The sequence below is a fragment of the Equus przewalskii genome, chromosome 2 (assembly GCF_037783145.1).
Source record: "Equus przewalskii isolate Varuska chromosome 2, EquPr2, whole genome shotgun sequence".
Classification (NCBI taxonomy): Eukaryota; Metazoa; Chordata; class Mammalia; order Perissodactyla; family Equidae; genus Equus; species Equus przewalskii.
In genome coordinates this window covers 8,504,787-8,522,211 of record NC_091832.1, presented here as the reverse complement: position 1 = coordinate 8,522,211, position 17,425 = coordinate 8,504,787, and the positions used below count along the sequence as shown (strand labels likewise).

At 37.9% G+C, this 17,425-nt stretch overlaps 1 protein-coding gene and 1 long non-coding RNA gene across 6 annotated transcripts in view; one reads left to right on the top strand and one right to left on the bottom strand.

Annotated features, from left to right (window-relative positions):
* LOC139081901 (uncharacterized) overlaps positions 1-6,667 on the top strand; it is a 29,077-nt gene extending 22,410 nt beyond the window's left edge. The window contains exon 3 of the long non-coding RNA XR_011537373.1: positions 6,562-6,667. This is a non-coding gene — a long non-coding RNA (uncharacterized lncRNA). The remainder of the gene's footprint in view (positions 1-6,561) is intronic.
* The window catches only part of FAF1 (Fas associated factor 1), a 473,410-nt gene that overhangs the window by 46,547 nt on the left and 409,438 nt on the right, over positions 1-17,425 (bottom strand). For all 5 annotated transcript variants that reach the window (XM_070609689.1, XM_070609693.1, XM_070609688.1 and 2 more), the window contains 2 exons: positions 2,810-2,890; positions 1,471-1,548 (listed from right to left, as the gene is read on the bottom strand). In XM_070609689.1, the coding sequence (XP_070465790.1) occupies positions 1,471-1,548; positions 2,810-2,890 (159 nt within the window). The remainder of the gene's footprint in view (positions 1-1,470; positions 1,549-2,809; positions 2,891-17,425) is intronic.

Below are 17,425 nucleotides of genomic sequence, written 5' to 3'. Positions count from 1 at the left end.
TCATAAAGACCTAGGTGAGAATCTCAGCTGTTCCCATTTCTTTTTTTGAGATTTTTAAATGTTTTACTTTTTCTCCCCAAAGTCCCCGGTATATAGTTATATATTCTTAGTTGTGGGTCCTTCTAGTTGTGGCATGTGGAACGCCGCCTCAGCATGGCCTGATGAGTGGTGCCAAGTCCGCACCCAGGATTTGAACTGGCGAAACCCTGGGCCGCCACAGCGGAGCACGCGAACTTAACCACTCAACCACGGGGCTGGCACCTGTTCCCATTTCTATGTGTGACTTCTCAATGAGTTTTTCCTCACCTGTAAAGAGAAATCTCTAACCCTGTAGCTTGTTTCAGCGGTCAGTGAGGAAGCATATATAAAGCAGCGAGCAGAGTACCTGAGACACAGAAGATGGGCAACAAAATATTTTCTACATTCCATTATTGAGAGTCCTCAGCATACAGAGACTACGATTTGTCAGGCATAGTATCTTGTACATGTGTGACAGGCACTCAATAAGTGTCTGAACATGAATAAACTTTGATTTGCAAACAGTGAAATATTACACATCTTTCAAGACCTGGTTCAAATATCACTTCTACAGTGTCATCTGATTCTCAAAGCTGTAAAAGATTTGTACTTTGCTCCCGAACTCCCTAAGTATTTTGCTTTGACTTCTCCTATGTCATTTAGCGTGTTTTTCCTTGATTTGCTGTTACTGGTAGACATGTTGTATCTTCCCTACAGGATGTAATCTCTTCTTGTAGGCAGAAAATGTTTTATTATCCTTTGTTTCAGTGCTCAGCGCCATTCTTGTTCAAAAAACATCTGTTGAATAAGTATGAGGTGGCATCCTCTGACCAAGAACGATGACTAACGGAGTTTTCCTCAGCTCAACTTAGGGCCCTCCAGGCCTCTTCATGCCTTGTTAGATGGCCTCCTCTTTTTATAAGTGAATCTTGCTATAAATCCCATGCCTAGAAAAAAATTCTAAAAGTCCTATTTTGCAAACCCATCCTAGGAAGTCATTTGACACCCCTTCTCTTTGTTCTCATTGTACTTTAGGTAAATCTCTATAATGGATTTCTCATGTTTAGAGGCCTAGTGCAAGATGTTGCAGAAGTAACTCACAGGGTCTTTTGGTGGGTAAAGTGAAGCCTGGGACAAGGGCAGAAAATACAGTGTATGCTTCCTTGGGTTGAGACACTATCCAGGAAGGATGGAAGTATGTGTCAGGCAAGAAAAGGGGAAAGGAACCAAAAGGAATGGAAAGCCATGAATACAGTACAAGGTCAAGTTTTCTAAGAGTCCCGTACAACATATCAGGAATGATTCTTTTAAGGAAGCTTAGGTCTTCTGTACTAAAATGAGTCTGGGAAAAGTGGAAAGAAGTAAGTTGTAAGAAATAGTAACAGCCTCAGTATCAAATGCAGTGGAGATAAACCTAGCTTTCGAATAACTTTTCTAAAAGGTATACTCTACCTCACGTTCCTCTTCTTGTTCTTTGCGAATCTGCTCCAAACGAAACTGTTCTGCCATCTCTCTCTCATGAGCTTCTCTCTGTCAATAAAAGAGAAAGAGAGCCAGCACTCAATAAACACTGGTTTACTTAAAAAAAAGACCTCATTCCTAGCATGGCGCAGAGATACACGCTGGTAATGGAAGTCCCTCTCTGGAACAAGAATGAAAACAAAAGGAACGACAAAGCATAGCTCCTAATCATGTTGGGTTCCTATTCAAACACCTGGGTAGCTCTGGGTAGTGTGGCATTCAATATCCTTCAGAATCTTTCTCTGGTCTTCCTTTCTGGTCTTTTCTGCTACCTCCCCTTTACTTAAATATTCAGCTGTATTCATATCACCTCTGTCATGCGCTCATGCTTTCTGGCCCGTTGCTGCTAATATATTTTATTTCTTCTCCCCTACCACTTATTCTCTAGCCAGTTCACATTCCTACTTCTTGGCTCTCCAAAAAGCTAGAAAACTTCCCAATGAAACTCCTGTTCACTCTCTTCATAGAACTCAGTGCTTTCCTTAGACATTTAGGATCCTTGCCTAAGTGTTACTTACAGCTGTCTGTTCTTAACTTAATCTACTCTACACCACATTGTGAGCTTTCTTTTTTTCCCCTAAAGATAGGCACCTGAGCTAACATCTGTTGCCAATCTTCCTTTATTTCCCCTCCTTCTTCTCCCCAGAGCACCCCCTACCCTGTAGATAGTTGTATATTTTAGTTGCAAATGCCTCTGGTTGTGGCATGTGGGACGCCGCCTCAGCATGCCTTGATGAGCGGTGCTACGTCCACATCCAGGATCCAAACTGGCAGAACCCTGGGCCGCCAAAGCAGAGTGCGTGAACTTAACCACTCTGCCACGGGGTCAGCCCCTGTGAGCCTTCTTTTCAGGGCAGAAACTGTGGCTTATTCATTTTCCCCTCCTTCAATGCCCAGTACAGAAGCAGGTGTTCAAGAAACATTATATAAACCAGTGGTTCTCAACCCTGACTGCACATTAGCATCACCTGAAGAGGTTTTTAAAAATTGCTCGGTTTTATCATAGACTGACTAAAAAACATAAAATAGATACTAGTGGCCCATTTTTGTTTTCAGTTTTCATTATTCTTGAAAAACTTTATCTTGTCAAAATGAACCATGCTTTAAGAACCGGGGTAGAATTATATTCTTTCTGTTAAGTGAATCTAGCTTTCTCCATTGCAAACCCAATATTCTTGGGGATCACAGTGATAAAAGGGCTGGCACTTAAATAATGAAAGACTATTTAAGATTGAGTTATTTATCTCAGAAGTCCCTCGACCAAACCTACCTTTGCTCTGTCAGCCTCAAGTGAAAGGCGATAGGCCTCATCTTGCTCTCTCTTTACATTTTCTCTGGCTTCACGTTCGTCCTTAAAAGAAAGGAAAAGATTCAAATGCATTTTTCTGTATTAGTTTTTTTTAAAGAGAAAAAAAACAGTGATAATCCCCTTGTCTTACTCCTGTGTGAATTTATTGTAATTAAACAAGGTACTTCTTTGGGCCTGGCCCCATAGCCTAGTGGTCAAGTTCGGCACGCTCTGCTTTGGTGGCCCGGGTTTGATTCCTGGGCATGGACCTACACCACTTGTTGGCGGCCATGTTGAGGTGGTGACCCACATACAAAATAGAGGAAGATTGGCACAGATGTTAACTCAGGGTGAATCTTACTCAGCAAACAATAAATAAAAAAAAATAAACAAAGCACTTTTAAAGTGTATAAGAATACAAATAAACAATAAGATGAGTAGCATGGTATATAGTGAAAATAAGGATGTTTGAAGCCTAGCTTTACCACTTACAAACTGTGTGACCTTGGGCAAGTTATTTAACCTCTCTAGGTCTCGGTTTCTCCAAGTGTAAAAAAGAAATATTTGTCTCATTATGTTGTTGTGAGAATTAAACACAATAATATATAAACTGTCTAGCAAAGCACCTGATACTTAGTGCATTTTCACAATGATTAGTTCCCTTGCCCTTTTCTCCTGATTTTTTTAAAGGTAAACTTGGAGATTCAGCACTGGGACTAAGAACTGAGAGAGTAAAGGACCAGGAAGTAATCCCCTGGTCAGCGCAGAAAGAGGGTGACAGCAAAATACCCTGGTTAACTTCAGTCCCCACCACACCACTAAAGCTTGGTTATCAAATAACATTCATACTCAAGAAGTGTGGCTAACTTAGCAATTGAAAGATCTTTTAGAATATTTTTAGCCTCTGAAATGATTATGCCATCTGCCTACATTTAAATTGTGATTTCATATGAGATTAAAAGTTAATTCAACGACTACAATTTCTCATTTGTTAAATTCTGGATGATGGCCAATACACATGTACTTATATTTAATAAATACCCAGACTTGTTGACATTAGAGTACAGGTTCCCTTTCTGGTCATTTTGTGTAACAGGCTGAATCATATAAAGTCACCAATATTGCACCGTTTGGACATATAAAAATGGAAATTTCATATGGTTTAACTTAATACTTTCTAACTTTTTGTCTTCCCAATTCAACCTATGTTCACTCGAGGCTGAGGCACAGTCGTGGGTGCTCTCTCTGATACCTATTGAAGACTGGCCTTCTCCCTGAAGCCTCACACTCTTTTTAGTTTCAGTGATTCAACTAATTCCATAATCTCTTATATGAACAGTAACATTTCACTGATTCCCAATCTTTCAAATAAAAAATTAGGAAGAATCAGATGTTCCTGGCCTGAAGCTAACTGCTATACTATCTATGATGAAAGGGTACGCTAGGGAAATTATATGTTAGAACAAAATACCAGGAACAATGTTTAACCTAACCTATAAACCGCTCAAGCTGCAAAGCAGTCATAATAACTTACATGTCATATAATATTACACATGAATAAAAATGGGTTTTATAAACTTCTACTTGGAGACTTGTACTTAACCATTAGTATTTGTATCTTAAAGAAATACAAGCATATTCCTTTAAATTTATTTTCACTAATTCTGACTGCGTATTTCCCACTTTGGTCTATAAATTACAGTTTTTCTATGACCAGATACAATCAGCTTGATAAGACATAGTTTGTGTATTTCTGTTTATATTTGTATTTGCCTAATTCATTACTCTGTAAACTCCTTCTCCCACTCAATATACAAGTTTATACAGAATAACTTAATAGTTCATTTGGTCATGACTGCTCTATATTTGATATATAATGTCTTTGATTTTTAATTCACTGAGGAGAGGTAATGGGAGGATTAGCAGACCTGTGTTCAAGTCCTAGCCTGCCACGAGCAAGCTGTGTGTTCTTGGGTAAATAATCTCTCCCTTTTCAGTCATTTATTAAATTAAAAGATTGAATTTCTAAGGATTCTATGCCTCTGTGGACAAGTCTCTTTTGCCAAATTTAGATATGCCTAATGTAATCAACAACCTATAGGAGTAATCTTATCTTTTTATATTTCAAATGGGGAAATATTTAAGATGTTTAAAATTTTAATTTTTATCTTACTTTCTTGGGCCAATTCCTCCTAATTAGTTTAGGTTTTTCTCGTAACATTCTGGACTTTCCTTTTAAAACATTTATCACAATTGCATTAATTAATTATCATACAATTACTTATTGAACTGAGATTTCCCCATGACACTATAAGCACTGTAAAGGCAGGGACCTTGTCTCTCTCTCTCTCTCTCTCTCTTTAATTTGCAGCACTCTTTTTGGTGAGGAAGATTGGCCCTGAGCTAACATCTGTTGCCAATCTTCCTCTCTCATTTTTTTTCCTGCCTGAAGCCCCGGTACATAGTTGTATATCCTAGTTGTATGTCTTTCCAGTTCTTCTAAATGGGATGCTGCCTCAGCATGGCTTGATGAGTGGTGTGTAGGTCCATGCCCAGGATCTGAACCAGCAAACCCCAGGCCGCCGAAGCAGAGTGCATGAACCCAACCACTGTGCCACTGGGCCTGCACCCGGACCTTGTTTATATTATACACCTCTGTATTCCAAGTGTTTCACACAATGCCTAGCTTTTGGGAGGTCTTGAATAATCATCTGTTGAATAAATGAACTGTCTTTCCAGGCATAAAATGTTTATTATTTGCAGTAAAAATTAAGGAAGAAAAAGATATAGCTCATCCACAAAGCAGCCCCATCTGAGTCAGTGAAATTGACTGGCTGGGCAGAAATGACCTTTTATGACACTATGTACACACAACAAAGGGACCTTCTAAAAGCTATCACAGCTGGAAGCCCTTTGAGCACAAACATAGTTTATAATAAAAGCATTCTAAATAAACAGCCCTGTTTTAAAACAGACTGTGGCAGATATGAAAGGCCATTAAATACAGGGATCCCTGCCACAAGATGTGGCACCTGTTGTGAGAGGACTTCCTGAACCAGCTAACTTGCTTTCTTCCCTCCCCTATTCTCTCCTTTCCATTTCTCCTCCCTCCCTTTCCTCTCACAAATATTCATGAAGCACCCATTTTATAGTAGGCATCATGCTAGCACTGGGGGTCCAGAGGCAGGCCGCAGTTTAAAAGGGGAAGACATACACAATCATGCTTGGATCCCCTTCATCATTATTTTATGGAGTCTACTGATTTACTGTCAAGAGTTCAGTGTTGAAGTTCTACAAGATTTTCCTTTTGTTCTTTAAATAACGTCACTCTTTCCACCTGAAGACTTTCTGCTCCATCAGCTCTCTCACTCAAAATCCTACCAGCTTTTCAAATACTTTTAGAAATATAAGAGACCAACATGTCCAAAAAAGCCATTATACAGGTGAAGAAACTGAAATCCTATGGGGGTAAATGACTGACACAAGACTACCCATTAAGTCAGTGGCAAAGTTTAGACTTGAATCCAGGTGTCTTGAAAGCTTCCTCTCTCTTCTCCACCACAGTCCAACGTTCTTTCCCTTGCCTGCAGCTCTCCCTGACCGTCACAAGTAGAAGGGCTGGCTTAGGCATGTCACTCACGATGAATTTTCCTAAACTTCACCATGCTCATAGCTTTCTGTGTGTCTGGCAGTTGCTTGAGAATGACTATCATTTCTTCTTTTTTGTCTTGTAGATTTTATACTGGCCTCTCCAACTGTCCTGTTCACAGTCATCTCCAATTTTCGGATTTTAGAGAACACTGCTTAGGCCTTTTTCCCATATTATTCTATATGATTATATTTTTAAGGATATTTTAGATGGTGTGATTAATATATCATGCATAAATTTGCTCTCATAACCTACAGATGTGCCTCTTGAACTTCTCCTGTGTCCTACAAACGCTGTCCTTGTGGAGGTTCCCTTTGCTAAATCTGAGAGGACACATAAAATAAAGTGACTAGAAATAAGTGTTTACTGTGTGGACGTGGAACAGCTGGGTGATCAGGTTCAGGAATAGGTCTCAGATGCTGCCAGGCCTCCGGCTTGGGCTACTTGGTATGAAAAAACTCCTTCTTACCCCACAGTGAGAAGCTGGATTGCTCAGAACTAAGTGATAGCCTCTACTGGAACCTTTCATCTGTAGCAAACTTGTCATTGCTCTCATAATGCTTTGTGCTACACTCATTTGTGTATTTGTCTCACTGCTCCCTACCTGAGCTGTAAGCTCCCAGAAGGAAAGGACTCTGTATGTCCTATAGCATCTAGGGTACTATCTTCCATATGGCAAGCATTCGATACATATTTGTTAGATGACTGTTTGGAATGGTCACTGCCCAACAGTTATATACCTGAAATTCTGGAGCCTCTAAGTATTCCTCAGACTAGTAATTTTTATTTATGTATATTTCCTATTCTGAGTATTACAATGACTTAAAATTCAAACCTATGAACCCACTGTGGCACACTAAGTGACTCAGTATAGTTCTCTATCTTTGAGACAGTAGCCACTGAGTCAGATTTTACCACCACTCCTTAAAAATAATGTCCATTAAAAATAATGAAAACATTTTATGAGCTGTCAAATGGTTCCTAAATGAGAAAGTTAACCTGAAATGGAATTTAAGTGTAGCTTGTTACATCTCAGTGGTGTTTAAAATTAGTAATTATCAGTTAATTCCCAAAAGACTAATGCAAAATTCTGAATGTCAAGTTGAAGCAGGCTATAGCAGTTAGGCTTGTTTCAAGTACCTAACCAAATGCATACACAAATATAAACATACATACATACAAATGGTATTTATTTGTTCTGAATGCTCAGGTTTGAATGTACACCCTGCTCTTTGGTCTAATAAGCAGGACCTTGTAAACAGGGAAATAGCCCTGGTATCTATCCCTAAAGAGGTATGGACCAAGATAATTTGAAATTCTTTCAATATAAACAGTAGATAAAACATAGAAAAAATGTTAAAAAGTATTATTCAGCATGTGAGGAAGAAAGAAAGAAAGGAAGAAAAGAAAGAAAGAGAAATTCCTAGGTCCCAGAAATAAAAGGGAAAGTGAAAATCAGAGCTGACAAGGTAGATTACCCATCTTGGTAAGCTAGAGGCCCAATTGGAACCAGAAGATTTTATTTTGGACCCCAGCAAGGTAGGAAGTTGGAAAAGTTATCTATGAGATAACTTTTGGCAGTCTAATATAAGGGTATTTGGAGCCTGAAAATAGGGTGTAGGGGAAGAGGGGGAGAAAACTTATTTTAAGAAGTAATGGCCAAGAGATGATGTCAGCATCATGGTGGAGGGAACTCTTCTCTTGGACTCTCCCCTCTAAGATACAACCAAAAGAACATTCATACAACAACAGAGGACACATACACATCACAAAAGACATCTGGGAGACCCAAGCAGTCATATGCCTGAAGGCAGTGGAAGGGTTGGATCCTCAGGAGGAAGTAGAAGCTGATCTGCAGGAGCTCTGTGGAGAGAGATGGGCTGCGGTGACAGGAAGTGTGCAGCCCCAGGATTGTCTGGAGCAAGGTGCAGAGAGCTTGGTGGTGGTGGAGAAAGCGCACAGCCCCAGAGTTGTCCAGAGCATGGCATGGAGAGTGTAGCAGCCGTGGAGGGGAAAGTGCACAGTATTTCAGCCCGAGAATCATCTGGAGCCTGGCACAAAGAGTGTGGCAGCCGTGGAGGGGAAGTGTGCAGGTGAGAGAGGTGCCGTGCCTCCGCCCGGTATTCCAGCCCCAGAACTGTCCAGAGCATGGTGCAGAGAGCTTGGCAGCGGTGGTGGGTAAAGGGAAAGCACACAGTCCTGAAATCACCCAGAGCTCGGTACAGAGAGACAAGCAGGAGCTGGGAGAAGTGCTGGGGAAGGATAGTAGTCCCGCCCCGCCCCCCATGCCTAGTGCTCTAGATTGGCCATCGATCAGTCGCTCAGAGAGAAAATCAGTCAGTGGCTGGAGCTTGGGAGCCCATGCTTATGCTGGACCCAGAATACACAGCACCTGATCCCCATCCTGTGGCAGTATTTGACAGCTGTGAGCAGATACGAGCACCATGAGGAAGCAAAAATCTACTCCATGAAGCAGTATGAGTAGGTATAGTAAAGCTCAAGACCAGAAGGAAAGTGACAAGTACCCAGAAACCAAGCTGAAGAAATGCTGTGGCAGGCCTCCCACATATAAAGAAGAGGATGTTAGCTCAGGGCCAGTCTTCCTTGGCAAAAAGAGGAAGATTGGTGGTAGAGGTTAGCTCAGGGCTAATCTTCCTCAAAATAAAAAAAAACAAGAATTCAACGAGTTACAAGAAAACACAGAAAGACAAATTAATGAATTAAGGAGCTTCTTCACAAAGAAGACTGAAACCGTAAAGAACCAATCAGAATTGTTGGAGATGAAAACCCACATGGATGAAATAAAGAAAAATCTGGACTCCCTAAACAACAAAGCTGACAATATGGAGGGGAGAATCAGCCAATTATAGGACAGTACTAGAGAAATGTTTCAGAGGGAGGAGAGGAGAGAACTAAGACTAAAAAGAAAAGAAGCTCTCAGAGAAATATCTGACTCAATCAGGAAATGCAACATAAGGATTATAGGTATTCTATAGGGGGAAGAGAAGGAGAATGGAGCAGAAAGCTTGTTCAAAGAAATAATAGATGAGAACTTCCAAAACCTGGGGAGGGAGCTGGAAACCCATGTGAAAGAAGCCTCCAGATCTCCTAACTTTGTCAATGTGAAAAGACCCACTGCAAGGTATATAGCAGTGAAGCTGGCAAAAGTCAAGGACAAAGAAAATATACTAAGGGCAGTAAGGCAGAAGAAAATAACTTACAAAGGAACTCCTGTCAGGCTTTCAGTGGATTTCTCAGCAGAAATCTTACAGGCTAGGAGGGAGTGGAACGATATATTCAAAATCCTGAAAGACAAAAAACTTTCAGCCAAGAATACTCCATCCAGTGAAAATCTCCTTCAGATATGACAGAGAAATAAAAACTTTCCCAGGTAAGCAAAAGCTAAGGGAGTTTGTTGCCACACGACCACAGCTACAAGAAATCCTCAAGAAGGCCCTCATACCTGAAAATAAAAAAAAAAAAAAAAGGAAAAAGGCTACAAAGCCCTGAGCAAGGAGATGAACAGGCAGGCAATAATCAGAAAACGGCAGCTCTCTATCAGATCAGGTGGGTAAACACTTACCTTTAACATCAAGGATAAAGAAAAGGAAAACACCAAAAAAAAAAAAAAAAAAAAAAAGATCTCATCATTTTAACCACAAACTCACACCACAAGATGTAAAACGCTTTGACACAAATAACTTAGAAGGGGAAGAGGATAGGGATGGAATCAGTATAGTCTAAGGAAATAAGAGGCTATCAGAAAATGGACTTATTCAACTATGAGATTTTTTACATGAACCTAAGGGTAACCACTAAACAAATAATTAGAACAGAGACATTTATGATAAACAAGGAGAAAACGAAGAAAACCAACAGAGAAAATTACCTAATCAAATTGCTAGTCCGAAATACATGGGATGAGAAACAAAGGAAATGCAGAAGAACTGGGAAACGTGCAATAAGACGGCAGTATTAAACCCTCATATATCAATAATCACTCTAAATGTAAATGGACTGAATTCTCCAATTAAAAGACACAGAGTGGCAGGATGGATTAAAGAACAAGGCCCAACAATATGCTGCCTCCAGGAAACACATCTCAACTCTAGAGACAACATGGGCTCAGAATGAAAGGATGGAATACAATACTCCAAGCTAAGGGCAAACAAAAGAAAGAAGGTGTTGCCATACTTATATCAGACAAAGTTGACTTCAAGATAAAACTGGTAAAGAGAGATATAGAGGGGCAGTATGTAATGATAAAAGGGACTCTCCACCAAGAAGATATAACACTTATAAACATGTATGTACCCAACACAGGAGCACCAAAGTACATAAAGCAACTATTCACACACCTAAAAGGAGATATCAACAAGAACAACACAGTAATAGTAGGGGACCTCAACACCCCACTTACATCAATGGATAGATCATCCAGACAAAAAGTCAACAAGGAGATAGTGGACTTAAACGAAACACTAGACCAGATGAACTTAAAAGATATATACATGGAGCATTCCACCCCAAAACAGCAGAATATACATTCTTCTCAAGCACACATGGAACATTCTCGAGGATAGACCACATATTGGGAAACAAGGCAAACCTCAACAAATTTAAGAAGATTGAAATCATATCCACTATCTTTTCCAACCATAAAGCCATGAAACTAGAAATCAATTACAAGAAAAAAACTGGAAAAGGAACAAAAATGTGGAGACTAAACAACATGCTACAGAACAAGCAACAGGTTGTTGAAGAAATAAAGGGAAAAATCAGAAAATTTTGGAGACAAATGAGAATGAAAACACAGCCTAGCAACTCTTATAGGATGCAGCAAAAGTGCTCCTAAGAGGAAATTTATAGCAATACAGGCCCACATTAACAACAAGAAAAAGCTCAAATAAACAATCTTAAACTACGCCTAACAGAATTAGAAAAAGAAGACAAAGTCCAAACTCAACAGGAGGGAAATAATAAAAATTAGAGCAAAAATAAATGAAACAAAAAAGACTGTAAAGAGGATTAATGAAACAAGGAGCTGGTTCTTTGAGAGAATAAAGAAAATCGACAAACTCTTAGCCAGACTCACAAAAAAAAAAAAAAAGAGAGAAGGGTCAAATAAAGAAAATTAGAAATGAAAGAGGAGAAATTACAATGGATACCACAGAAATACAAAAGGCTATAAGAGAATATTATGAAAAACTATATGCCAACAAACTGGACAAGCTAGAAGAAATGGATAAATTCTTAGCCTCTTACAACCTTCCAAAACTGAATCAAGAAGAAACAGAGAATCAGAATAGACCAATCACAAGTAAACAGATTGAAACAGTAATAAAAAAACCTCCCCCAAAATAAAAGTCCAGGACCAGACAGCTTCTTGGGAGAATTCTACCAAACATTCACAGACAATTCATTACCTATTCTTCTCAAACTATTCCAAAAAATTGATGAAGACAGAAATATTCCTAATACATTCTACAAGGCCAACATCACCCTTATCTCAAAACCAGACAAGGACAACACAAAGAAGGAAAGTTACAGGCCAATATTGCTGATGAACAAAACGCAAAAATCCTCAACAAAATATTGGCAAACCAAATACAACAATACATTGAAAAGATCATACATCATGATCAAGTGGGATTTATATCAGGGACACAGGGATGGCTCAACATCCACAAATCAGTCAATGTGATACACCATATTAAGAAAAAGCGGAAGAAAAACCACATGATAATCTTCATAGATGCAGAGAAAGCATTTGACAAGATCCAATATCTGTTCATGATAAAAACACTCAATAAAATGGGTATAGGAGGAAAATACCTCAACATATAAAGGACATATATGACAAACCCACAGCCAACATCATACCCAATGGGGAAAAACTGAAAGCCATTCTGCTGAGAATAGGAACAAGACAAGGGTGCCCACTCTCACCACTCTTATTCAATGTAGTACTAGAGGTTTTGACCAGAGCAATTAGGCAGGAAAAAGAAATAAAAGGAATCCAGACAGGCATGGAAGAAATGAAACTCTTGCTCTTTGCAGATGACATGATTTTATATATAGAAAACCCTAAAGAGTCCATTGGAAAACTATTAGAAATAATCAACAACTACAGCAAAGTTGCAGGACACAAAGTCAATGTACAAAAATAAGTGGCATTTCTATACTCTAATACTGAACTAACAGAACAAGAACTCAAGAATAAAACCCCATTTACAATCACAACAAAAAGAATAAAATATCTAGGAATAAATTTAATCAAGGAGGTAAAAGAGCTATACAAGGAAAACTGTAAGACACTACTAAAAGAAATCAATAATGACATAAAGAAATGGAAAGATATTCCATGTACATGTACTGGAAAAATAAACATAGTTAAAATGGCCATACTACCAAAGCAATCTACAGATTCAATGCACTCCCAATCAGAATCCCAATGACATTCTTCATAGAAAATTTAGAACAAAGAATCTTAAAATTATTTGGGGCAAAAAAAAGACCCTGAATTGCCAAAGCAGTCCTGAGAAACAAGAACAAAGCTGGTAGCATCGCAATCCCTGACTTCAAAACATATGACAAAGCTATGGTAATCAAAACAGCATACAAAAACAGTCACACAAATCAATGGAACAGAATTGAAATAAAACCACACATCAATGGACAGCTAATCTTTGACAAAGGAGCCAAGAACATACAATGGAGAAAGGAAAGCTTCTTCAATAAATGGTGTTGGGAAAACTGGACAGCCACATGCGAAAGAATGAAAGTAGATCATTATCTTTCTCCATACACAAAAATAGACTCAAAATGGATCTAAGACTTGATGACAAGACCTGAAACCATAAAACTTCTGGAAGAAAATATAGGCAGTATACTCTTTGACATCAGCCTTGAAAGGATCTTTACAAATAGGATGTCCACTAAGACAAGGGAAACAAAAGAAAAAATAAACAACTGAGACTTCATCAGACTAAAGAGCTTCTGGAATGCAAAGGAAACCAAGATCAAAACGAAAAAACAACCCACCAACTGGGAGAAAATATCTGCAAATCATATATCTGATAAGCGGTTAAGCTCCATAATATATAAAGAGCTCACATAACTAAACTACAAAAAAATAACCCAATCAAAAAGTGGGCAGAGGATATGAACATTTTTCCAAAGAAGATATATAGTTGGCCAATAGGTACATGAAAAGATGCTCAACATCACTAATCATCAGGGAGATGCAAATCAAAACTACATTTAGATATCATCTTATGCCCAGTAGAATGGCTATAATCACCAAGACAAAGAATAATAAACGTTGGAGAGGTTGTGAAGAAAAGGGAACCCTCATCCATTGCTGGTGGGAATGCAAACTGGTGCAGCCACTTTGGAAAACAGTATGGAGACTTCCCCAAAAATTAAAAATAGAATTACCATATGACCCAGCTATGCCACTACTGGGTATTTATCCAAAGAACTTGAAATCAATGATCCAAAGAGACTTATGCACCCCTATGCTCACTGCAGCATTATTCACAATAGCTAAGATGTGGAAGCAACCCAAGTGCCCAATGACTGATGAGTGGATAAAGAAGATGTGGTATGTGTGTATGTGTGTGTGTGTGTGTGTGTGTGTGTGTGTATAATGGAATACTACTCAGCCATAAAAAAAGACATAATTGTCCCATTTGCAACCACATGGATGGACCTTGAGGGCATCATGTTAAGTGAAATAAGCCAGAGAGAGAGAAAGACAAACAACATATGATTTCACTCATATGTGGAATATGAACAAATTTATGGACAAAGAGAACAGATTAGTGGTTACCAGGGGGAAGGAGGAGGGAGGGTGGGCACAAGGGGTGCAGGGGCACATTTATATGGTGTTTGACAAAATATTAATGTACAACTGAAATTTCACAGTGTTATAAACTATTTAGACCACAATAAAAAAACTAAAAAATCAAAGAAGTAATGGCCAAAATCTTTTAGAATTTGATGAAAACTATAAAGCCACAGATCCAAGAATCTAAATGAACACCAGTGAAAGAAACATGAAGAAAGCTACACCAAGGCACATCATAGCCAAATTGTATATTAATAATAAAAAGAAAAATCTCAAAAGCAGTCAGAGAGAAGAAAAGACAAAATATGTACAAGGGCACAAAGTAAGAATGACAGCAGACTTCTCATCAGAAACAGTATAAGTGAGAAGACAGTGGAACAACATTTAAAGCACTGACAGAAAAAAATACTTGTCAACCTAGAATTCTATACCCAGTAAAAGTATCTTTCAAGGTGAAATAAAGACTTTTTCAGATATACAAAAGCTGAAAGAATTAATTACCAGCATGTGTACTACAGTAAAACTTAAAGGAAGTCCTTCAGGTGGAAGGAAAATAATACCAGATAGAAACCTGGGTTTACACAAAGAACCGAAGAGAACTGGAGACGGGAGCTTTGTGGGTAAATTAATAAATCTTTTTTCTTACTATTTAAATCTCTTTAAGAAACAGTTGAGTGTATCCCAGTGGAAGTTTTGCAGAAATAGAAAAACCCATTCTAAAATTCATATGGAAACTCAAGGGATCCCAAATAGCCAGAACAATCTTGAAAAAGGAGAACAAAGTTGGAGGATTCACATTTCCTGATTCCAAAACTTACTACAAAGTTAGAGTAATCAAAATATTGTGGTACTGGCACAAGGACAGACATCATGACTGACGCAACAGAATAGAGTCCAGAAATAAACTCTCACAAATATGGTAATTGATTTTCAATAAAGGTGTCAAGACCATTCAATGGAGAAAGAACAGTTTTTTCAACAAATAGTGCTGGGAAAGCTGGATACCCAGATGCAAAATAATGAAGGTGGACCCTCACTCTATACCATATACATAAAAAAATCAACTCAAAATGGATCAAAACCCTAAAATTAAGAGTTAAAATATAAAACTCTTAGAAGGAAATATAGGCAAAAATCTTCATAACTCTAGATTAGTCAATGATTTCTTCAGTATGACACTGAAAGCACAGGCATTAAAAAAGAAAAAACAGATAAGTGAGGCTTCATCAAAATTAAAAACTTTTGCACATCAAAGGACACGATCAACAGAGTGAAGACAACCCACAGAATGGAAGACAATATTTGCAAATCATGTATCTGTTAAGAGTTTAATATCTAGAATTCCTACTCAACAACTCAAACTCAACAACAACAAAACAAGCAATCTAATTAAAAAATGGACAAAGGATTTCAACAGACATTTCTCTAAAGAAGATATATAAATGGCCAATAAGTACATGTTCATAGTAGCATTATTCACAATAGCTACAAGGTGGAAACTACCCAAGTCTCCATCAACAGATGAATGAATACACAAAATGTGGCATATACATACAATGGAATATTATTCCGCCATAAAAAGGAACGAAGTTCTGATACATACTATAACATGGATAAACCTTAAAGACATTCTGCTAAGTAAAAGAAGTAAGACACAAAAGGACAAATACTGTATGTTTCCACTTATATGAGGTACCTAGAATAGGCAGATTCATAGAGATGGAAAGTGGATTAGAGATTACAGAGGCTGAAGGGAGGGGGAATGGAGAGTTACTGCTTAACAGACTGGCTGGAATCTCCACTTCAATGGTGAAGAGAAGTGATGTGAACAGACATTCCTGCCTTTTTCCTCATCTTAGCAGGAAAACATTCAGTCTTTCACCAGTAAATAAAATATTAGCTTGTAGGTTTTTTATAGATGTCCTTTTTCATGTTCTACTCTATTCCTATTTTACTGAAAGTTTCTATCAGGAATGGCTTAGCTTTTGTCTAATGCTTTTTTGGCATCCATTGAGATGACTGTATGATGAGTCACATCAAATATAAGGCAAGAAAAATACATAAAAGGTATCCAGAATGAAAAGGAAGAAGAAAAACTCTCTTTACTCACAGATAAAATGATTAGAGATGTGGAAAATTCTACAGATTCAACCAAAAAGCTATTAGAACTAATAAGTGATTTTGATAAGGTTGCAGGATCTAAAATTGATATACAACAAGCAACTGTAATTCTAAAAACTAGCAACAAATTATCAGAACTTATAATTTTTAAAATACTACTTATAACAGCATAAAATATATGAAATACTTAGGAATAAATTTGACAAAAAAATGGTACACTGAAAATTATAAAACATTGCTGAGAGAAATTAAAGAAGACCTAACTAAATGAAGATACATATTATTTTCATGGATTAGAAAAGTCAGTATTTTATATGTCAGTTCACTCCAAATGATGTACAGATTCAATGCAATTCTAATAAAAATACCAGTAGTATTTTTTGTAGAAATCAATCAATTATAAAATAGCCAAAACAGCTATGAAAAGAAGAACATTAGAGGACTTACACTACTTGATCTCAAGATCTATTATGAAGCCAAAGTAATTGTGTGTGGTATTGGTGTAAAGATAGACAAAAGAACAACGGAACAGAATGGAGTCCAGAGATAGACCTATGCACATATGATCAACTGACTTCTGACAAAGATGCAAAGGCAATTCAGTGGAAAAGGGATAGTCTTTTCAACAAATAGTGCCAGAACTACTTGATATCCATATCTCCCTCTACTCCCCAAGGAAAAGAACTTCAATCCATAGTTCATATTTACATAAAATTTAACTCAAACGGATCATAGACCTAAGTACATAATCTAAAAGTGTAATACTTTTGGAAGAAACATAAGAGAAAACAGTGATCTTGGGTTAGCCAATAGCCAATACTTCTGAGATATGACCCAAAAGCATGACAGATAAAAAAATATCTAAATTGGACTTCATCAAAATTAACACCATCTGCTCTCCTAAAGACAATTGAAAATGCTAATGAAAACTAAGCCACAAACTGGGAGAAAAATCTTTGCAAATTACTTATAAAAT